This window comes from Pipra filicauda, unplaced genomic scaffold, assembly GCF_003945595.2.
Source record: "Pipra filicauda isolate LSUMZ 115617 unplaced genomic scaffold, ASM394559v2 scaffold32_size4067784_pilon, whole genome shotgun sequence".
NCBI classification, from domain to species: domain Eukaryota; kingdom Metazoa; phylum Chordata; class Aves; order Passeriformes; family Pipridae; genus Pipra; species Pipra filicauda.
The window spans coordinates 246,974-271,439 of record NW_024104454.1 but is presented as its reverse complement, the minus strand read 5'-3'; the positions used below and the strand labels follow the sequence as shown (position 1 = coordinate 271,439).

At 37.0% G+C, this 24,466-nt stretch overlaps 1 protein-coding gene across 6 annotated transcripts in view; it reads right to left on the bottom strand.

The window, feature by feature from the left end:
- Window positions 1-24,466, bottom strand: part of PPP6R3 (protein phosphatase 6 regulatory subunit 3) — a 53,630-nt gene that overhangs the window by 19,319 nt on the left and 9,845 nt on the right. For 4 of the 6 annotated variants that reach the window (XM_027732612.2, XM_027732614.2, XM_027732615.2 and 1 more), the window contains 12 exons: window positions 13,121-13,353; window positions 11,547-11,733; window positions 9,982-10,119; window positions 9,405-9,470; window positions 8,849-8,961; window positions 8,030-8,143; window positions 7,232-7,361; window positions 6,231-6,383; window positions 4,173-4,322; window positions 3,617-3,681; window positions 1,393-1,508; window positions 906-991 (listed from right to left, as the gene is read on the bottom strand). In XM_027732612.2, the coding sequence (XP_027588413.1) occupies window positions 906-991; window positions 1,393-1,508; window positions 3,617-3,681; window positions 4,173-4,322; window positions 6,231-6,383; window positions 7,232-7,361; window positions 8,030-8,143; window positions 8,849-8,961; window positions 9,405-9,470; window positions 9,982-10,119; window positions 11,547-11,733; window positions 13,121-13,347 (1,545 nt within the window). In that variant the 5' untranslated portion in view covers window positions 13,348-13,353. Of the gene's footprint in view, window positions 1-905; window positions 992-1,392; window positions 1,509-3,616; window positions 3,682-4,172; window positions 4,323-6,230; window positions 6,384-7,231; window positions 7,362-8,029; window positions 8,144-8,848; window positions 8,962-9,404; window positions 9,471-9,981; window positions 10,120-11,546; window positions 11,734-13,120; window positions 13,354-19,696; window positions 19,718-20,147; window positions 20,319-24,466 lie in introns of those variants that run through there. The other 2 variants (XM_027732613.2, XM_039383902.1) reach the window with 2 other exon arrangements.

The window sequence follows — 24,466 nt, the reverse complement described above, 5'->3', positions numbered from 1 at the left end:
GTTTCCAACCAGAGGAAAAATAACAATAATCTACAAGCACTGTGCACTTCTTCGCATTCACAGGATCAAGAAAAATTGCTTTATGTACATCATTTGGTCCTGTCCACAAGTGGCACAGTTTCAGATGAATTTTCTATTGCTTCTACTGAGACCTGTTAGCATTATGCTCCAGTTACTATATTGAAATAGCAAATATAACAAACTATTAGTTTTATAGCCCAATTAATTTAGGACCAGCACAAGTTAATTAATGAAAGCACATGGAATGCACTGCATTCCTGAAGAAGTCAGGTATATTAAAATTCACGAATTGATCTGTTGACATTGGAAACAGCCTCTGCTTATTAAAGTCTCCAAGTGACTACTCTTAAACTTTATGTTTAACATGACTACACAAAACCTCTTCATACTTCTACTTAAGTTTAGCACTTTTCTAAAAGTGTAATCACTACAGCTGCATGCAGAAGGAACGTGGCAGGTGCACAGGAGTATGCAAAGCTATGTGACTTAAGCAAAATCAGTAACACATGCAGTGGAACACAGGTAGTATTTTCCCATTAAACTTACATAAGGTCATTTACATCCTGTAGATAAAGCAATTAACACTAGCTCCTACACTTTTAGTTTGTACTCTTCAATCAGACAGGAGCTTTCAAGGACACTAACTTGAAGCTGTAAAGAAGTCCTCATTCTTGGAGATTGTCCAGGGATTAGCTATTACAAAGTAAACTTCTGCATTATTCCCATACAAAATATTAATGATATGGTTTTAGTTGAAAAGTATACTAAAGAATTATCAGTTCCATAGCACAGCAACTAGATAGATTTCTCATAAGTACATAGTATTTTGGAAAACTGACCATGCTGTTGACAAAAAAAATCCTACTTTATCCATCACTACTTACCAGGTCCACTGTATTCCTCTTGTTAGTTTCTCCTAAAGAGCTTGTGCAGAATGTCTCCCATCGCTCTCTGACATCTTCTGGAAGCTCTAGCACAGGAAACAAAAAAACCCAAACCAATTTGATACTATCAACAATGAAGCAACACTTAATTTTCAAATGTTTTCTTCCGCTCTACCGAAAGTACTGGTAAGAACAGATACATCCTCCTAAATCCATAAAGATTACTCCACCTAGCAAACAAGTCCAAATCAAGCAGGTCAGCATCTCTTTGCATCTATTTCAGGGAGCTTTGATACCATTTGAAAAAAAAAAAAAAAACAAACTTAAGCATATGCTTCAGGACAGCTGGTTTTAAATTGAATGTTTCAGAAGTAATCAATCTTTTCTTATTTTATCCAATAGTTACCTTTTAATTTAAGTTTGATTAATTTCCTCAGCACTTGATAATGAAAGCTATGAAAATAAATGTAAGACCATTAATCAATACCTTTAATGAGCTGCTGGACTAGTGTACTGTTTGGCCCCTTATCTGTACTATGCACAATGCAGTTTGCTATCCTTGTCAGGTGACCCATGTAGCCATGACGTCTTCCTCCTTCAGCCCTGCAAGAGACAAAAGGAATTCAACTGCCCACACTCAGAGCAACTGTGCTGCTATATTCTGTTATAAAACACTCTACCAGAGTCAAGAAGCCACACATGACTAATAGCACAGGTGTTCTTAAGCTAAAGAGTTGCATTTTAAAACCAAAGGTTCACAAAAATACTCAAGAATTTAAGGTATCAACTGGTGTCACTACCCTGAGTCAGTTTAAGATACTTAACAAACACGTAAAGTACCAAGAAGGAAATGCAAATACTTCAATATTTGTGTGTGTATGTAGAAAGAAAAATGTACAGCATTATCAAAATAATGACAAAATTAGCAACAGATCCACAGTTTTTAGGAAATTTCTGTTGCTGAGAGTATTTTGCAAAACCACAGTACACCAAACATTCCCTCAGAGCTTTGAACCCATGATCAAAAGGGAAAAGAATTCTTATGTGTGCTTTAGTATTTCAGAGCTTCTTAACATAACATTCAGCATATCAATTTAAGTTAGGACCACTGCTATCCTGAAATTTAGGAACAACATTTACATGTTTACCAAAGATAAAATTACAAAGCTATTTGAATATTTATTTATGACAGAACTGCTTTGCAGAAACAGGAATTACCAGATGTTAGAACAGTGCTCTGAATACCTATTATCAGTTGGAACCATTCTACATCTGACCAAATAGCGATAATGAGAGGTCCAACTTGAACTGATTTTATAGCATTTAGCTGCAAGGCACCCAGACTTCTGCTGCATCAGTTTAAGGTTTTGTGTTTTAAACAAAAACCAAGACAGACCCACTCAACTGGCTAGACAAACCTCCCATGAACTTGACTAAAACCTTTATAAGGTGACGGCAGTTCAGGAGTAGCTTATGTTATGCAAACACAAATCACATGATTTGATTTCCCACCATCACCTAACACATGAGATAACTGAAATTATGTCAATGCAAAGTATCATGAATCAAACTATTACACTGTTTACAGGAACACCTTGAGAGAGATTCTTGTCTTTTTCCCTTGACTACTTAGGTAACAAATACATTCAAAACAAGCAGCACATGATGATGGCAAAGGTTATAATTTCTAATAAAGGATATGCCACAAAGACTGTTTGTATTTGACAAACTGGACTGATTTGTCATTGTCTAGCCAAAAAATCTGGAATACAATTGTATCTTCTGTTACTACATGCTTACTTGTAGTAACAGAATCAAACAACTTTTTACTACATCAGATTTTTACCAGCAGAAAGAGTCTAATTGCTGATGAAGTTGGCAGTTCTCTATAACCTCAGGAGAATCGATATAAAATAGAAGACATTAGGGAGAGCATGTCTCCTACAGTTACTTAAAGTCACATTGCTTTTTTTTCTACCCTCCTCTTCAGTATCCTTATTTCCAGGTCAGTTACATTAGCCATATATTTACTATCTGATTCACATAAGATGGGAACAGGAATGTTTTGGGAAGTGGAACTGTCTCAAATAACACACTAGTAAACCTGCAGCACTATCCTAGTTAGCTAATTCAGTATGTTGACAAGTCAGAACTAACATCTACTGTTCAGTATCTCCTGAGCCAAACTTATGAGCCTTCAGAGAACTGTTTTACCACCTCAGGTGATGACTTGAGATTTTTTCACCTGCTATAAAAAGTGTTTCAGACAACGTTAGCTACTTGAAACGTATATCCTTTTCAATGCATACTTTTAGAAGGTATTCCATTGCTGAGGACTTGGCTTTTACTACTTAGGCATCTGAATGCTGCCCAGTATGTCATATCATAAATAATTCTCAATTGCTTACTCGGGAAAAGTATTTCCTGTCCTCTCAAAACTTACAATATGTTTCTGCACTTGAACATGGGTAAACTTTAAAGATCATAGCGACATCTTATACATGACAAGAATGACAACTATTGCATTCTCAGATGGTCAGACAGAAAAGTATTAGAATGCTACAAAAAGTATGAGAGAAAGCTTTAATTCAAATACAAACATGTAAGTCATTTCAGAACTGGCCAGATCACTTCTGAATTGGTTATACCTTCATTTCACAATTCAAGTCTTATGTAGACAATTGCAGGGAATGAGAAAACTAATTACTCACTGTTTCTTTTCATTCATCTCCCACGCTTCAAGTATTCTTTCTATTAATTGGCACTTAAGGAAGAGCTGTCAAAAAAGCAAAATATGCTTAGTAGCAGTAAAATGGAACACTATTATGCATTTACAGTTGATACTAAAGTCCAAAAGACAACTAAATTTATACTTCCATTAGAAGATTTAAAGTTCAGAAGCAACAGTCAGACTGCAGACAGAAACCTAAAAGTTAAACCCATAGTATTTCTACTCCTCTCTGTAAGTGCTGAGTTGTAGTAGCACAAAGCTATTGAAATAACTACTTTAATTCTTAAAAATAGGAGGAATTTCAAGGAAAATAAATAGTTGCAGTTCTGCACATGTGCTCACTTTGGGGCAGCAAAAAATCTACTCTATGGCAGTTTCAGGTTTGACACCCTGAACTGATATTTTAAGTAAAAACAGAAAGATATTCTTGTTTGCTCTATACACAAAATAAAACTGGGGTATATTTATGTAAAAGTAACTGCTACAATAACCTGGAAACAGGAAAATTCAAGAGATTCACAAAAAACACAACTTACATGTTTCAGTAAGAGATTGTCCCCAGTGGAATCCTGATCTGTAATTGTGCCATTGTCCGTGCTTTCAAGAGGACTTGCAAGAATCAATGCAATACAGATTTCTACTTGAGTGTGCAGAAAGTTATTCCATGTATACTTAAAAAACATGTCCTGAAAAACAAATTCACCAAGGTTTATACAAATCAAGATCTTTTCATTAAACATAACCGATTGTCTCACCCCACCAAATCATATGAAATGACTACACCAGAAAAAATTCTTCAAGTCCTACACTAAGTATTATTACGCAAGAAAAAATGTTACCTACGAAAACATTAATTCTTGTGCTTGCCATTATCTAAAACCAAGGGATACTATACCAGATCAGAACAAGAACTCAGCTGTAATGGGATTTATTGCAGGTGTCACCAGTAATGCACTTTCACACTACAAAGACTGGGACAAATGATGCACCACACTTACACTGCTTCTGCTAGCTACAGGCCAAAAAATCCCACAGTCAGAAGGGTAATTTATGACCTTAGGAGTCCTTGACAGATTTCTCTTTCTTGAGTTCACTTAACCTTCCTAGCACCTACAGTACCTTTTTATAGATGTGCTCCTCACTTGCATGAGATTCCTTACAAGATACTATCTACCTATTTTGAACCCATCACCTACTAATTTTATTCTTATATTACAGAAAGCTACCTCAGATAATCTAGATGCAGTTTAAGATTAACAAGGCACAAGACAAACACTGAGGTTGAGACACAATAAGCAGCGTTCATTTAGTCATGTTCCTGCTTCTCCCCATTTTTTCTTTTAAACATAGGAAAGATTTTTTCCAAGCTTTATGCTTAGTTATTTTAGACTACTTACTAAAAAACTCAAATGATTTCTGTTACTGGTAAAGGGAAGTGAGTTATGGAAATATGTGCAGTGATTGGAACGGCATTAAACAATTTTAGTCTCATTCAAAGTACAGCTAAAGGTCTTCAATCTTCCTTCAGTCCTCCTAAATTAATGACATCCTCCCATAACTTTTCCTAACAGGTCTGCACAGTAAAACATGCGCTGTTTCAGCTAACAGCATGAAGCACCGAGGTTTATGCAGCTACAATTACTTTTTTCATTACGTAAAATCTGCAACAGAAAAGTGTGTTCGAACCTCACTGAATTCAGTTTACAAAATAATCTAATTATAAAAACATATAAGTATTCATAGCATGTATGTTCCCTTAGACAATGGATCCAGGAAAAACTTCGGCTACAATGAAATTAGCTATTTGTACGTAAGTTAGCACCTGCCTGCAAACCCAACTGTGAAAAAAATCTGAGATGAAAACATTTAACTCATACTGTATTAATCAGTGGCAGGAAGAAGGGATTTTGGACTAAAACGATTTGGGGTAGAGACAGTATTTACACCTTAAGTTTGCAACTGCCTACTTAAAGTTTACAGCTGTTCAGAAACTAGTTTAAGTTCTACATGATTTGCTAGTTTTTTTTTAATCAATACAAACACTTGAATTTCTTGGGTGAACCTAAACACAAAGAATAGACCTGCTATAGTGGAAGCATAGGTAGGAAGTACTCAAAGTACATCAGCAAAGAACAGCGAGTTAACTGAGTTCATTGTGCTTTGAGGTTTGAAGGTGCACAAGCTTCCTTTATAGGACAGTGCTGAGATACCATTTGGTGGGCCATAAATTAAGTGAGGAAAAGGGATTTTGAGGGAACAACTTAGGTAAAGAATGAAAACAGCAGTGAAGCCTTGAACGTGGCTGAAAACTTGAGAACATACAAGTGAAAATAAGCTTATGAAGAAAACCACTTCATGTACTTATAAAGGTGTAACAAACAAGAACCATTTAAGTGATCATAGAAAAACTCTGACTTCAGACAGATTAATTTAACAGTAAAATCCAATCTTAAAAGTTCTTAAACCAAGCAATAGTAATCACAATACAAACGTGCTGAAAAGTTAGGTTGGAAGATTTTCTGCAGTGACAGAAAAGTCAGACAAGATCCTAATAGCAATCTATAAAAATAAAGAAGACAGCATTAAGTTCTTACCAGTATTACTCCTATGCTGTTAAGTTCTATAAGCTCCTGATTCACACTGCTTGTATTCGCCTGTAAAAGGCTAGATATTAATCTAATCACATTTAAACGCGTGTTTCCCACAGGTGGATCCAGTACACCCCAGGTTGTCTTCATGACACTTTTCTGGAAAAGAAACAAGGTACATACATAAAACCCATTAAAATATTTAAAAAAAAATCAGCTCATCATTACTACAAACAACTGACGAAGTAGTGCTTAAAAATAAATACAAGTAGTCCCTGAACAACTGTCTTACCTTCACACTGCAAAAAACTATTTTTAATTCCAAACACTATCGCTTATTTTAATTCCAAAGACAGGAAGCACTAAAACCAGCCACATGAAAACAATGACTTTGTAGAAGTTATTGTTAACTACACACAGGATCTCAAAGGAGATGAAGTCTACTCAACCCTGAATTAGGAGCTGGTTCCTAAGAAATGATTCCCACTAGTTGATCCCGCTATAGTCTACATTGCTACAATATACACAAAACAGCTAGGTGGACAGTCTATAAATTTATCATAATGCCTCAGTAACCCTAACTTCATATACTTGAAAATAATTTCATTAAGCAACCAGCATCTCTGGTGTCTTACTCTAATTTTAGCTGGTTAACAAACCAGAAGTGTGGTCACAGTGCCAGTCAGTAAGAATATATATACGTGTGTGTGTGCGTGTGTGTGTATAGCAAATCTCTTTTGATTGCTTTCATAAAGAATTAATTCTTCAAGACTACTCTGCTAATTAAACAACGTTTATGCTGGAAAAGCAGATCAATTAGCATAATACATTACTGTTCATTATTCTTATTTGTCTGAGCCAAGGTTCACAATAGGCTAGGAAGTAGCCTGAGCACCTGCCTGAAAGCTGTCAGACTAAGCTTTGTTTTTTATTATAATCTGCCTAAAACACAAGCACATAGTGACAGTCTTGCTTTAATTAATTTGGTAACACAAAGTTTCACTTACTTTTGGAGGCTCAAGTAGGAGCTCATGGAAGGATGAAAGTCGTGCTTTTATGGCTTCTAAAACACTTTTGTTGACAGAGTATGTGGAATTGCTCATGCCTGGAGGACAGATATCTATATGGCCTTCAAATCTAAAACACACACAAGTAGGATCTGATAATTAATATCAAAACAAGTTGTAAAACATCTTTGAGGTATGTAAAAGTATGTAAAAGGATGTGAAAAGAATGAAGAGGTAAACAATGCCAAAACATAGGGTTACACATATAAATTAAGTGTGAGGTAATGGCTGAACAAGATTTTCCCAAACACTAGCCCTAGTATTTTTAAGTTTATTGGCTTGAAATCTCAAAAATAGTTTTGAGATTAAAAATTACAGTTCTATTTGCTCTTCTGAGGCAGATGAATAGCTTCATTTGTCTATCCCAAGCATAAGTTGCACGTACCAGAGAGATCTGTTCAGCAGTTTCTCCAAATGAAGTTGTAACAACATGACAAACAACTTTTTAAGAAGTCAATACTCACTCACTGCACTATACAGAATTACCCTATTCCTTGTATCCTGAAATAAACTGATGAAATGTAGTAAGTCTTATCTGCCAATTGGCACTTAAATTAACTTTCAGAAAAAACTGCAGAAAGACTAGTCATTTAGTTAAAGCATTGCAAAGCCAACCACAATCACTTGGCTTGTGTTTTTACTCCTGCAGCTACAACAGACACAGAAATGGTTTGGTCACAAGTACATGGAAGACACTTGCTACTGCAGGCATAATTCAAGTGAAAAAGTAACACTTACGTCTGTCGTCTTGTCTCAAGTAAGGTCAATAGTATTTGGATTGCACTGACTATTGCAGATTCATTTTTTTCTTTATGAAAAATATTAGACAGGAGCTGCTCTATGATTTCTTGTCTGAAAAGAAAAGCATTGGCATCAGGTAACACTACTTTCAGGATACAGCTGTTAGCAGAAGTAGCTACCATTTGCCCACATAAAATTAATATGGGGATAATACCAAGAAAACCAGTAGCCATTTCAGGCTAGCAGGTATCACTAGGACAATCACTCCCATCCTCAGTGTCTCAATCATATTTTTCGATTCCTTCCACTGATCTAGTTTTTTGATCTGACCAAAAAAGAAACGAAAAAAAAAAGTGAATTTTTCAGTCAGATCAAAAACCTGGTTCAGCTTGCCATAACAGCCACATAAACCTAAACCTATAACAGCAAAAGGGAGAAGGGAGTACAGGAGAAGCTTCTCTGGCAGAAACATACAATTAGATTAACTCGGCACAAGTAACAGAACAAAGTCAAAATCTTCCATGTTTAGTCTGCACAGTTATCAAGCTGACCTCCACGTGAGAGATCCCAATAAATTGTGCAGCACAGAAAATACTTTAATAAGACAACTCCTTCCCCACACCACCACAAGAAAGTCTTCCAGGTGGGGCTCTGCTTCCTTGCCCAGTTATTTCGAATTACACAAACAGATGATGGGTAGACAAGAAAATTCACCTGAAAAGCAGTGCTTGCCATTTCTGAAGGTTTTCAAGTTCAAAAGTTAAAAACTATTTTTTTACAAAGTGAGAATAAAATCAGAAATTCAAACCAACTTACTTCTCTAAACTTGCCAGCAGTGGATCTGGTTCTGAGCTGTTCTGTACTTGTAACATCTGGTCTCTGCTTAGACGAATAATTTCACAGAGTGACTGTGATGCATTTGAATGCCTCTGAAACAGAAAAACATCACTTTTCACTAGAAGAGTAACAAGGTGCTGGACTGCAATTCTTCAATTAAAAAAGGTGAAAGTTTCAACATTGACAAGAGTCCCTCCTACCCAAAAAACATTCAAGCAGTAGCTTTATGCCATAACTAAACCTTAACAACACAAAAATAACCCTGAGACATGAGCCAAGAATCTACTTCCAGTATTAAGGTGGCAAAACATTAGAGCTGAATCTTCAAACACCAAGTATGCATAAGGCTTTGATATGGATCTCAAAAAGGGGGCAGGGAGGCAAATAAAACCACACACCCTCCCTCAAATGACTGCACAGATATTGAAACCAGCTTACTGAAAAAAGCAAGCAGAAAACAGTAAAAGAAAAAGTTCTAATACCATGTTGTAAAGCTGAACAGACAGACTCAGAGGAGTGTCAGACTAATACTTACATCTTCATCTTGAGATGGGTGCACAATTTCCACAAGTCGCTGGATAATTCTCTCCTCATTAAGCCACTGTAAAAGTGTTTGTGGATGTTAGAATTTTTTCCAAGTGAATGAATTTACAAAATTGAAAGTAGCTTTTTGACAGCTGCCCCAAGTCATACTGTCAATACTTCTAAACACAGACTAACAATACTTTAGAAAAAAGGGAAAAAGTAAAATTAGTGTTTCTGAGCCACAGTAAAAAAGAAAGCCTTAGGTATAATTTTAGAATAAACTTTGATGTAAAAAATGTGTTCAGTAAGGCCCAAAACAATCTTAAAATTGCATCTGTCGGTTGTTAAGTTAGATATTAAAGACTGAGGAAGAGACCAGACACTTGGGTTCTAAGTTGTCCACAGCAGCACAGGGGTTCCACTGGAAAAGTACTGTCAGCTCAAAGCATACAAAAAAACCCCACAACCAAACAAAACCCCACACACCTAATTTCAGCACATTTAAGAAATAAACTTAGAAACACCAGCAGAAGATAAGCCATTTTACAGTTCACAGGTCAGACAAAAATTCTGAGAATTTTACTTACATTTAGCACTTCCTGCCGGGGCTGTGGAGGTTCTATGCAAGTCAGTAGCCTGAGCAACAAATCCATGATAGCAGAGGTCCCTATGTGCTTAATAATGAGGTCTACAAAATCATGCTTCCTCTTTAAAAAATCCACAATCTGGAAATTAAAAAGTAAGCTTATATTTGCTTCTCTGTATTTTATATGATAAATTACACCAACCACTTTTAACTTCTCTCTCCTACCAAACAGGCAAAAAAGATGAGAACTTCTGCCACTTAAAGCTTGCAGTACAAGGCAAGATAAAATAATACATGCGTAGAAAGTAGCAAAACTGGCACAGGGCAGATCCATACTACATGCAGTATGTCCTGGGCCTCCTCTCAAGCCCAACTTGCTGATCACAACCTACTTATAATTCAATGCAGAGTCAGTTTTTCTTTTTGATATGAATTACTCTCATCCCAGCTTAGTAAGCAAAGCTCAACACAGCAAAGCCTTAATATAATACAAAGACTATCTCGGGTTTGAAAGGCAAGCCATTGCAGTTGTTTGCAGTATTGGGCCACATGAATAGAGTAAAGCAGCATTTCTGAGCAAGGACTCCAAACATTTCTCACTTTGTTCTATAATAATTCTTCACATCAAGTCAGACTTACTCTCACTGATTCAAGTCATTTACCGTCACCTCTAACAGCAATTAATACAAGTATCATCATACCATCACTGAGCTAAGCTAAGCCAAAAGATAAGCACTCACACACTGATCATCCAAATAGCTCAGGCAAATCTGAATCAAATACATCTTACTCATCCAAGTGTACTGTGATGGTTTCACTCTAGGCCTTCCTGGAGACCAGCTTATAACCAGGAAGGAACTAGGAAGGTGATCACGGAAGTATTCCATGCTTTATTCCTTTACGTAACTTGAGGTATAAATAAAGCCAGCAGGAGGGACCTCGCTCTCTTCCTTTCCAGCGAGGTTCGGGAACGGTGGGTCCCTGTCTCGGTCTGGCTTATCTGGAGCTGAGGCCTACAGGGACTGCTGTGTCTGCCACACGTGAGGGGAGAGTGCTGGGTCGTGTCCAGCCGTCCTGCTTCTCTCAAGGGAAGTGGTGAGATTTTGGCTAGTTCTTCAGTTTGCTGGTTACTGGGTTTTCAGATTGTGTGGACTTGTTTGGTTTTTGTCCTATTTTGTCCCATTTTGTCCTTTTTCCTTCTCCCTCCCCCTCTTCCCTTTTAGGGAGCTATTTAGGATTTCTGGAGTTATAGTATATAACATTCTCATTGTATATATCTGTCTTATATGTAAAATATATATATTTTTTGCTATAGTTTTGGCTGCTTAAGTCGTTTTTTTTTTCTTCCCTCTCTGGGAAGCAGGTCCTTGTTGTCAAGTTTCGGGGACTTGGCGGGAAGCCAGCTCGAAACTTGCACATATACTTTTTAATCCTGTGCACAATAAGAAAGTGTCTTCAGCTAGTCTGGAAGCTGAATGCTCTCTTTTGCCTCTGCTGCTATCCCTCAAACATGCACTGTTAAAGCAGAATAGCACTTGTTAAATTGGGGAGTTCGTAAACAATTACCTGTTCTGGTTTTCTGCTTATAAGAATACTTAACACCTTGCTGAAGAAACTGGCCAGTAGAGGGTTTAGAGGAGATTCATTTAAGAGGAAGCTGTACAGTTTCAGGAGTAAGGATTCTTCTTCTCCCAGCCGATCATTGATCTGTGAGACATCTGATGTAAGCAGCTCACACGATATGTTTGGGTATCTGGGGAAAAGACAAAAATTATCCATCACTCACAATTCAGAACTGTCATACTTCCAGCTCTGACTTCATAATCTAGTAAGGCTTCTGACCAAGTTTTCAAGCAGGGTGGGTCTGCAGCAGAGTCACAAACTAATACGAGGTAACAAAACTGCACATTCAGCCTACAAGCTCTGTTTTCCTTCAAGAAACAGATAACTTTGCTCTTCAGTACCAACAGAACACCACTAAGCAAGCGGAGAAAGAAAAGAGCAAGCTTTTATTTTAAGATCTATTATAAACCCAGCAGTTTAAGTACTGATCTCTCATTTCAGAAGCCACTTTTTTTCAAAGAGAAAAAAGTTATCAAGGAGTTAAAGAAGACTGATAGTACTGAACCAACAGTGGGGAAGGAGAAGTGTTTCCCCCTTTCTAATATAACAGGGATTATATTAAAAAGGTCAAAAGGCATATCTTCGGGATTTTCTAATATACATGGCGATTATGTTGAAAGTCAGTAAACTGGTCAAAATCTGACAAAGTCTCCAAAACTAGCTAGCACTGCTTCATGACAGTCAGAAGTACAGTTCAGAACATTGAGCAATTAAACTACAAAGCCATCAACACCAGTAATTTCCTGTATCTGACAGTACTATCACCCACTCACACTAAGGGTCCTTTTGACAACATAGGCAGCTTAAGGTTTCTAAGTGAAAGATGCTTAAATTTCAAACTCTACTAGAAACACTTACAGGAGGCTTGGTTTACCAGAAATGGTGAAGTTCTGCAACTAAAAGTGTATCTTATTTCACATATTTTTTACACACCATTTTAAGAAAAAAAGCAGCTTTCTGCATGGACAACATTAAAATAGGCCAGAGCAGTAGAAGTACTTTCACACAAATTGCCAGACTGACTTTTGAGTTTGAACCTTCTCAGCAAGCCAGCTGAAGTCACGGCCATACTCAGGAAAATATGAGCAATTAGACCTTAAGTAGACTCTTCCAAGGAGTACTACAAATCATCTTCAAAATGTCTTACCAATCAATAAAACAAAGCTAATCACAGAACTATACTACCCAAAATGGGATTTTCATTCAACTGTTTTATTAATCACAACTATAAGATTCTTCATGTGAGTCCTGGTTGGACTTTTTTTTGCATCTCCTTTGGACAGCAATTGGTTTGGAAGCATTTGTGGACAACAAGCTTCCCTTTGAAAAATATGCAAATATTAGAATTATTTATTTAAAAGTTCCACAAAGTCTCTTGAATACAAACTTAATCTAAAAGACAGCAGCATTGTACTACAGACCAGCACACAGGGATTCGAAACATGCTATCAATTAACTAAGTTAAGTTAGTCCTCTTTCCACCCTCCAAATCTCTCCCATCCCAAAAGTTTTCCTACTTATATCGAATTTTTTCATCCATGTCTTGAGGTGGCTCTTCAATAATAAATGAAACTAAGTCTTCCAAACATTCTGACTTCAGCAGAAACTCTATAAGTTTGCGATTCTGAGCCTTGCACTCTTGCAGAACATCCTCTTCATCCATCAATTCCTTCAGTGTTACATCTTCTCTCTCTAGAAGTGTATCTATGTGCGATGACGAATGGAGATCAAATTTCCAAAACATGCTGGTCTGTATAAGAAGAACAGCAGTACATTAACAATAGCCATTATTCTAACATCCAAAGATAAAGTTAGGCATGGTTTTACTTACACAAAAGGAACATGCTAATTCGTATTAAAAAAAAAATTATAACTTTGGTTTGCAATTTATAGAATTTGCTTTTCCAAATCTTTTTTTATCTATGATCTCAGATTCAGAACAACTTGCTCAGCAATTAATAGAGCTGGGAGAAGATAAAGTGGACAGTGCATAACTGCTCTACAGTACCACCTCCACTATTGAAGAAAACACCTACAAAGGAGTAAGCTAAACTTTTAGGCAGCACACATCAAAGTGCAGGAGCTAATTTCAACACTTACTCTCATTGTCCCTGTCTCCACAAACTTGACACAGGAGGAACAAAGGACAATAAAATGTTACACAAGCATGTCAAAGGACAGTGGCCCCAACCACTGAAACATTTTAAGAAGCTGTTGACAGAGATGCATAAGGATGTGCAATTTCACCTTTTCCTATAAAAAGCTTTGGTATCTCTGTGTTAATTCTGTTTCTCTAAGACACCTTGCAAACAGTTACTACTGAGACAACTGTGCTATCAGAAGAGATTATATCAGTCTACAATATATCCAATAAATTCCTGCTTTCACCTCTCATTAAGCTCAATATAAGCATCTGTTTCATTCCCCTCACGCCCCCAAAAGAGGGCTTTTACATGACACTTGACCTCTGACGCAGGATTAACTGGTCTTTGGTGAATACAGATTTTAAGTGGATTGAAAAGAGATACTAGAAAACAGTAAGAAAAAAAACTTTCCTGTCCTTACAATTGGAAGCAGCAATTAGCAAGACTTCCAGTATTCAGGCTTAATATTGAAAAGCTTGGTATATTCACTATGGAGAAGTTTTAATTGCTTTTAGGGTTTTCATTGTTGCTTTAACCACTACATACTTATCACATATTACCACCTTATTTCAGAAGTTGTAACACACATAACGGTCCCTAGATTACATAGCTTTATGTTTAAAGATACAGGAGTCAAATAAAAGCAACCAGGAAATGTATAGAGATATTCAACTGCAGTATCAGTACTTTTAATTATCTGAGATCTCATGCAAGTATTAAGCGGTTTAGAAGCAGAAAAAAAGTTTGTACTAAAAGTGTTAGTAAACTTACAAGAAGGGTTTAATACACCTGATCTCACAAATTAGCTTAAATCAAATTATACACTTGTTATGAAAAACATCAGCTTGTGGGTATTCAGGCTATATACAAACAAGTAAGCAAGTGAAAGTACTGCGTTATTAAAGTCACAGGATATTTTTTTCCTTGGGATTTTTAAACCTCTAGAAAGTAGATCAAATCCCTCCCCTTGCCCCAATTAGTGAAAGCACCATCCTTGTAAGTAACCACTACCAACACTAATTTCAGATGTAAATACCTCTGCAGTGATTAACGCTCATTTCAGTAGTATTCAATGGATTTCTCAGTTACTTATTTAAGAGAAATTCAACAATTGAAAATAGCAACAACAAAAAAAAGAGGCATACTACTGCAAACATGTTACTGCGTTATTTCACAAACTGTCTCCCAGGAAAGCTCTTTTAGGGGGTGCTCCCTCAACATGTCAGGTGCCGGCCAGAGATTATTCCATCACTTCTCAACAGGAGCCCAGGTCCCTTGAAATAAGGAAAAATAAACAACATAAACTGTGCCAAAGGGCAATCCAGGAACCCTGAAGAGAATTTTCTTAGGCACTATCACTGACAGTATTCTAGAATCAGCCTATCACAGTGTTGAATGGAAGTTTTAAAACCAAAACACATTATTGCTATTTTTCCTCAGAGCCTACTGTTCTACCCTCCCCCCCAAAATCTACAAATTCTGAAATTCTGAACTATCATCATCCTTTTTCAAATTTCATTCCCATTAACAGAGCTAGAATTAGGCTTTCTGTCCACAAATCAAAAGTGTGCTCCTCCTAGAATTTCACTACTTACAAATTTACAAAAAACTCCACAGGTCAAACGGGTTGTGTTACTCCCAATGTTACTTCACTGTCAACATGAGCAGAAAAACACATTTGGATTTAATGCAAGATACAAAAGACTACCAAATATGAGATATGCTCAAGATCAGATACTAGAACAAGCAAAACAGTCCAGAATAATGTTAAAAACTCTCAGATGTGGAAAGAAAAAAATGTGTTAAAGATGGTAAAGCTGTCTCATGCATTTGACTGTCTTTTGTAACTTCAGCTAGTTTTCTATAATCTCTGAAAATTTCCAGTAAGCAAGACTGACATCCAGTTCATTACACAGTACTTACAAAAGTTTACATCAACTTGCTGATGCACAACTTATGAGAATTCAAGATCCTAAGTAATATCTAATATCCAGCAAAATATTGCTTTGTTTTCTTGGTTAATATTGCAAACAAATTCTTCTCTGAATGAATGCTGAATAACATTCCATGAGTAAACACTTGACTTATATCTGAAAGGAAAAAAGTAGTTCAACAAAGCAAAGAAAGCCTGTCAACTGCTGAGATACAGGTAACTGAAATTCTCACTTGTATTATTTGCTAAAGGGAAGAAATAAAGCTTAGAAAAAATCTTTTCAGACCAAAAATTGAATCGAAGTCTTCTGCCCACTACAAGGGAATAAATAACACCCTGTGTATTTTTAACAGTAACTAGTCAGTGGTTCTTTCTAGAGGTGAAGTGCTTAAATGGCATCTCCACCAGAAACAGTTGGTAACAATTTTATCAGTAAGTTTCTCTGTAGCTTCAAGTGATAATAGCTGTTAAACACCTTCCAGAATATAGACATTTATGTTTTCAAGCTACCAGACTAAGATGTGAATTCCACATTTAGTCAGAAAAGCATATGGTTTAATTTTGGATGTCTCCTATACTAAATCTTTTACAAAACAGACTAACAAGTCTTTAAGGCATCCAGAAGTCTTTTCAGTAAATAAGAAAACTAAAGAAAGCTGCTCAGATGAGTTAAACTCTTAAGCATCATATTTAGGTTAAACAAACATGAGAAACGTGTTACAGTGAGTTACTTCTAACTTGGTACCTCATAATTCCACATTGGTAGCTGCAAGCAGACATGGGCATCTAGACCAGTTCAGAAGGAAAACTAGGAGGACCTCAGTAGCCAGCTGAAGGCTGTTTTACCTGACAACTATATATACGTTAAAGGCATATACACAGATCTGCTGGTAGGATCCTCACAGATTTTACTGCAATACCCAGTTTCATTTTTCAAGCAAGAGAAGCTTTGAGTGTACCAGTGTCAAGCTGAAAATTTTGTAATATTGAGATATTGTAATATTGAGAAATACTACCTGTAGAGTTGTAACAAGAATTGTATTATAAAAAACCCAAACTCAGAACCTGTCATTTTTCTTTGTGTACCACCATATTTTCTTACTGAAGGGTTCAAGCGCACAGATGGAGGGGGGGGAAATCAGTTACTTTTGCAGAAACAAACCTTTCCATGACTGAAATACACCTTAAGTGATGTAGCCTACTTCACCAAAACAGGTTTTTACAAATCCCGTGTAGCAATTATCAAAAGACAACCTAGTTGTTGGATGCAAGAACAACCACCAAAGCAATCCTTGATCCTTAAAACCATCACAGGTTTTAGGACAGTCTTGCATTTCTTAATGATAAAAGCATTTCCAATGCAAACAAGCCCTTGCCTCCTTAAAAATCAAGTAAGTAGGTAGGTTTGAGGAAGGACAAAGTCATGGTGAAGATAATTTACCAACATTTTTTCATGATAAAAGCATAAGAATTTATCTTCTAAGACCTTTAAACACATTCTAGCTTAAAGATCTGGACCAAAACAATTTTTTTCCATAAAGTAATAGTAATTTATAGCAAGACAGTTGTGCTGTAATTGAATTTCCCACTTTTCCACTTTATGAATGCAAGAAAATCTTTCCTATATAGCAACACTGCTTCTTCTGCATTGAGTTCAAAGGAAAAATAAGGAATTCTTTATCTAATTTATCCCACCAAAATAGTATGGTTTTTAAGTAGTGTGAAGACTCTGCTCTTAACTATTCCTTAGTTTTATTTCTAAATATTTCAAATAATACAACAGTCTATACTTACCCAATAACCTATCTGAAATACATTTATTTTCAATTGAAGAAGTGAGGTTTATTGAGTGTTATTAGCTAGAAAGATATAAGTTGTTGTTCAAAGTCCATAGATTTAGTTACAGGACTTTACATTACACCCAGCAATTACAAAAGAATAAAGGCAATTACACAGGAGAATTTTCATGCTACAGTCGCTATAATTCTTAAACAAAATGTAAGATCAATTTGACTTAGAATACAAGTCTCAAGTGAATGTAAAATAAGACATAGTTGTTTCTTTGGTGTCAGAACAGCTTGTTCATGTCACCAATGTGGGACACAGAAGAAATTAAATTTTGAGAAATACTCCATTACTTATATTATTATAAGCTAGTGAAGTTTCAAAGAAACTTTGTGGAGAAAGGAGACAAGAAATGGTTTGAAATTATTAGGAATTAAATAGAACAGAAAATACAAACACTTCTACCTCAACAATTTAATACATATTTCTAATACCACGCAATTCCTAGTCCAAGGGCATAGCAAACTAGAAGAGATACCAAAAGGGAAACAAAACAAACAAACAATTCTTTCATGGAAGGCTAGGAGATCTCCTGCAGGCTGGCTGCACCTCTCGCTTCACTGTGGGATTTCTGGATGCTTCACCCCCTCTCAGCCTGTTGGGCACAGGGGACTGCTCAACAGGAGGTTATCAAGGACCCCCGATCCTCCTACAAAACTGCTGCCACTATCTCATCCAAGGGACCCCAGACACGGGATAAGAGCAGGCTGGAACTCAGGCACATCAGGGGAGGTAGAGGGCAACCTCTGTGCCCAAGGGGCAGCAGCAGCAGGGAACAGGGGAGCAATCCCACAAAAAAGGGGCCCTAAATCCACCTAACCCTCTTCCACATTTATGCACACTAGCTGCACTTCTACCTACGTAAGAACAATAAATACACATTTGTGGATGACAAGTTGACCACAAGCCAGCAGTGTGCCCTTGTGGCCAGGAGGTGCATCGGGAGGAGTGTGGCCAGCAGGTCGAGGGAGGTGATTCTGCCCTGCTACTCAGTCCTAGAGAGGCCATATCTGGAGTGCTGTGTCCAGTTCTGGTCTCCACAGTTCAAGACAGACAAGGAGATACCAGAGAAGGTTCAATAGAGGTTCACAAAGATGATGAAGGGTCTGGATAATCTCTCTTATGAGGAAAGACTGCGGGAGCAGGGCCTGTTTACTCTGGAGAAGAAAAGACTGAAAGGAGATCTCATCAATACAGAAATGTCTCAAAGTCAGGTGCCAAGAGGATGGTGCCACTCTTTCCAGTGGTGTCCAGTGACTGAACAAGGCATAACAGTCATAAACTAAAATGCAAGAAGTTGCACCTCAACGTGAGGAAGAACTTTGTTACATTGAGCTGGCAGAGCACTGGAACAGGCTGCCAGGGAGGTCATGGAGTCTTCCTCTCTGGAAACATTCAAGACCCACCTGAACAGTTTCTACGTCACCTACTCTAAGTGACCTTGCCTTGGCAAAGGGGGTAGACTAGATGATCTCCAGAGGTCCCTTCCAATCCTAACTATTCTGTAATCCTGTGACTTTTTGTTATATATACATACACATCATGTGCATACACACACATCCCCCTGTTATGACCAAACAGCCCCATAATCAATAGCTTTGACATGTTGAAGTATGTAAGTCCAAACTAACATTTACTTAAAGACACCAATCCCCCAAAATTCAAGAGGTTGTAACTGTTCAGAAGTACAAAAATCAGCTGAAATCTACAGTCTGCAGTGAAATTGCAAGAGTAATTTTATACCAAGCAACAAGTATATCCTTGTCAATTCTTACACTACCTCAAACCAAAGGTTAATAAGTGTTAATAAATACAAATCTTAATTATCTGCATTAACTACAAATTAGTAGAGAAGATGAATCATTTTCTAGTAATTCCACACCAACTGCCAAACAATTGCACATTTAAAATATTCATCGGTCACTGAATTCAGTTAGATTTTTCCTTTTCTGAATTCTCCCAGTTAGCTTCAAAATGGCAACGAAGATATCTGTGCACCAAGAAAAGCACACAGTTCCATAATAATATAAAAAGCAAGCTAAACAATGCCCAGCTAACCCGGAAGATACTTTTCCACTGAAACATGCAGTTCAGTACAAAAAATTCAATTGCAGAAGACAGTATTACTGTACTTCAATATAATAACCTATAGTGCTAAACATCACTCATACCTAATATATGTCAGTTCATGAACACATTTGCTTTGAGAGTCTTCCAAAGAAGGCTGGGTAGCAGATATACTTCCTGGCACAAAAGCAAAACACTGTAAAACAAACAGAATATCCACAACAGTGTGTCTAGCCAACCCCTGATTGTCATAGTAAGCCAAAGCAGGGTGGAGAAAGAAGATAGTGCAACAGCAGGGTGGGTTAAAACACAAAGAACCAGGCAGCTAGGAAGTAGTCTGAAAAAAGTTGCAAGAAAAGGTAAGGAATGGCCACAAAGCCTGAACTGCAGAAGGAACTGCAGCTTAGAAGGTGGTAAATGTGAGCCTACAGAAATCAGGTAAGACTTCAGTGGACACCAGGGACATGAAAAACTTGAAATTTAAGTGGTTTCTGTACGCTTAAGGGTAAAGCCTTATAGATCTATTGCTGTAGGTGAAGTTTAATAGTTTCTTACCTGTTAAACACAAAAGTTTTTAAAAGTTAAAAAATCAGAACGTTTTGTATTCTCTCAGGCTCCTTGCCCATTACAGGGTATCCTGGCAACAGCAAAAAAATCTTTCAATCTACAGTATTAGCAGATTAGCAGGACTGAATTAGCATTGAATTAGATGAAGCAGATTTCTTCCTATAACGACAAAAAAAAATTTTATAATTTAATACTGTTAACACGTTCTATTCAATAGTTTGACAACTGCATGAATGAATACTAAGGATTGTTTTGCACCAAGTACAACACATAAACAGAGGAAGGAAACAACTTGCTAGGAAGAAGTGTCAGTTCAGTAGAGCATACACTGAAAACAAATTCAAAAGCAGCTTGTCATCTGAAAGACTTACTTTTAAACCAACTTTAAACATTCCCTTCCAAGAAACTTCACTGCCTCACTGAAATGAAACTGCCTTTATAAATCTGCCCTTGACTGAAATCTAACACAAATCCAGACTTTTTTATAAACTATTAGCAATTTCCCATAACGTGACATCTTCAGATCTAGAAGATCTAAAATACCCATTGCCAGAGCTTTCTGCAGTTAGTTTTTTCCTATCCTCATAACTATTCTCTTATATTAACATCTGATTTATCCACAAGCCTGCACAGAAATAAACTAACACGCATTAAGAACGCCAGTTATGTCAGCATAAGTCTACAAAGAATTCAGCCACTTTCAATTTGAAAACAGGCTAACTTGAAAAAAAACAATACAGACCACATATAGGCTTCCAAAGGAACAACCTGTTCAGCAAAACCAGACATTCAGTCACCCTTTAAGAAAATAAAGTATAAATACTAGCAACTAAGAAGGGTAGCAGAATTAGTAGAATGTTTATTAGGTCAGTGACTACCCAGTATTTGGCTGAGAAGCATTTCTATCACAGTTTGTCACAAACTCATCTTCAGCAAAAAAAAAAAAAAAAAAAAATCAAAAGCATTTCAAGTATCCTGCCAAAGAGAAGAATGATTTAACTTTACACCTTCCATGTTAAAGATAAGGAGTTGTGCTTTCAAAGCTGGTTTTTGATCTTTGCAGATGATTTAAGAGATGGCCCCTATCAATCTAAAGATCACAGAATCAAAGAACAGTTTGGGTCAGAAAAGACCTTAAATATAATTTCTCAGGCTATTTTAGTAACTAACATACACATGAAATTTAATGTTACACACTGGCCATAATTCTTTCAAAGGTCACACACATTCTTCATCTGTAGACCTTCAGGTCTGCAGGTCTGATAGACCTGCCAACCCCTTGTGAGTCAAGTGATTAAGTAAAGCAGAAAAAGGAAACCAGCTACCTGGACTAAGTTCGCTTTACTGAAGTATCCTAGGTCATTATTTCTGCATTTTAAGTGTGTACTTATGTTCAGAAGCAGAGCTCCAAAAATGGAGAGAACATTACTTCCTCAGTTATGTCATACAGAAACAAAGAAAGAAGCCCATTTAGCTTAATGCACTTTCAGAAGAGTTTACACATTCTTAAGACACTATCCACAGACTTCTATTGTTTGAACTATCCAAATGAAAACCACTTTTATTATTCCCCTTACAAGGATGTCTTTCTGTTATTTCTCTACTCTGCTTTCTGCTTGAAAACTTCAGTGTCTAAATACCATTGTTTAGCACCAAAACAGCTGACTTCTGAATTCAATACAGTAGGATTACATAGTAAAATAGAAACACTAGTATAATCAAAATTAACAAGATACTTGCAGTGAACATATTATAGCATACTCTGTGAAGGGTGCTCCACTAGAAGCCTGCTCTGGTCAATCAGGACTTTTACAGTCTGCCTCAGAATCTGCAGGAATAGAGAGGTTGGTTTAAAGAATGACTTCCACTTAGTGGTAGAGATGGTTTATTGGCTCAAACTGCTCCTATCTGCAGGATTAGGTGTTTCATTATGGATAAAGGGGAACAACAAAACAAAACAAACAAAAACACTAACAAAAAAGCCATGCAGCAATTTTTTCCTTAAAATAATAAGAAAACAATCATCTGACTGGATGAGGTTCAAGTCTATTTAAATCTGACCTTCCTATATCCAGGAATGGCTTACATTCAGCAATAATTCAGCCACATTAACGTGGCTCTGTCACAGAGAAGTGGTGAAGGTATCATAATGGAGGTATCAAAAATTTAGACCTGAAGGTAATATGCAAAGGCAGGAGGGAAGTATTGTCACATATACATATTACAATCAAACAGAATACTATGAAGACCCATCATTACAACTAGGAACACATCCATGCTCGCATTTATCTCACATACCTAAAAAATAAAGCACAGCACAGCTACCCAAGGTAGGATCCATCTTCACACAAAATGCAACAGCATGGTAAAGTCTGTTTTAAGTATTACCTAAAAAACTTTATTTACACTCTTTTAGACAGAGAAGTTAACCACTATGTGACCAGCTGCCATAAACAGAACTAAACAAATGTTATTAATGCCACATGAACTGGGCCATGTCTACTTCTAAAACCATTCCCACACATCTCTACTGGCCCAAACACTGAAACTAGACAGTTGTCTCTGCTTATAGAAAAAAAATGCAGTATTTCTGCATCCTGGTAAAAAACTGCAAGAACTGCAAGCTACTGAATAATGCTGCTCTTACAGTAATACACTGCATGCATTCAAAACAGTAACTTATATAACCTACTATATCTAAAATAAAGTTGTTATATAAGCTTGACAAAACCACTAGCAGAACACCGGCATCTCTTCCAGAACAGTAAAAGCATCTGGACTGCAATTAATAATGGGAAGCAGAGGACACAGTGTGGTTTAGTTCTATCACCTCTTTAGGCCAGAACAAGAGCAAGTAATTATATATAACACTACGCTCAAGTACAAAATAGTAGATTTATTTCCGTTCTTCCACTGCCTTACTGGCCCAGAAAGATCCCCCAGTGAAGTTACAGTCTAGCAGTACAAAACTGTTTAAAGCTAAATTTAGGCAGAGCACAGAGAAACATGAATTTAAGACTCAGCATTGTTCCTTACCACACCTCTCCAAATGTTTGGTGAGAAAAATCAGAGTAACATGCACTCCTTAGAACACTCACATCTTAAGGCTTACTACAGACATTAATCAGGGACATCTCTTCCCAAAAACTTTTAGTTAAGCAACCCCTTGAACAGATGGTCCTCAAAGAAACTTGGCCTGAAAGTGTTGTCCACAACCATGAATTTATAGGGTGGAGGCAGCTGAAGGGTGAGAAATCAGTGCATGTGACCCAGCCTAGAATTATAGTTTGTGAACTAATGAAGTTTATAGAAAAATCTGCATTATAACCAAGGCAATTTTTAAACACCAAGAAGCATCTCAGGCTAAGACTCAAACTTTGACTGCTTTGGCTATCAGTTCCAAACACCTTGCTCAGAGGACACATTTGTATGCTGAAATGTCACCATCCCCACTCAGAATGAGGATGAGGATTGAAATTCCTCACAGTCTCTCACAGGAGTGCTTTAGGAAGCTAAACTGGCTATGCAAAGCAGCTCTGCTCTACCCCTTGCTGTGCAGTCTCCCTCTGTTGGCTCCCCAACACTGATGAAACTTCTGCCAAGACATTTCCAAGTGAAAAACCTACTTCAGAAGTGACAAATGCAGCTGGTGGAGGAAGAAGGAAAAAAGTTTTTGTGCCACATCCACAGGCTGAAACAGCTCAAAGGGTCTGTCAATCACCAGGGCCAGTGCAGCCAAAGAAGAGGGAACATACCAGGGCAGTCAGGATCTGATTCTTCCATCTTTGCCTCAAATTGTATGATCTCAAGCCTGCTCAAGGACTGCAGAGTAAAAGTTCCCCTGAACACAATAAATGACATGTGTAAGGTTGAATTTGGACAATTCAACACCAGTTCTACTATTGTCTCAACCACCTGATAACTTGCAAGGGTAAACAAATCCTGAATTTCTGTACTACTACTCTGGAAATATTAAAAAAAAAACAGTAATACTGACTGACTGCTTCAGCAATAAACTTTAACTTTTTTGTTTGAACATTTAAGTAACAGTTACTGTAACTTAAAGACACAGCCCTAAGTTTAGATGCCTGAATTTTACCAGAGGTTCCTTTATAAGCATTTATTCTATTTTGTTCACTAGTATTAGTTCAAAGAGAATATGAATTTGGATTTTTTTTTCCAAGTTCATCTTCCCTTTCCCCTTGTGGATTAGACTTTGAAAATTGGAGGCAAATCAAATTCTGAGGCACATGAAAAATACATAGAGGTAGAAAAACGCTACCTCAGCAATTTCTAACCAGGACACG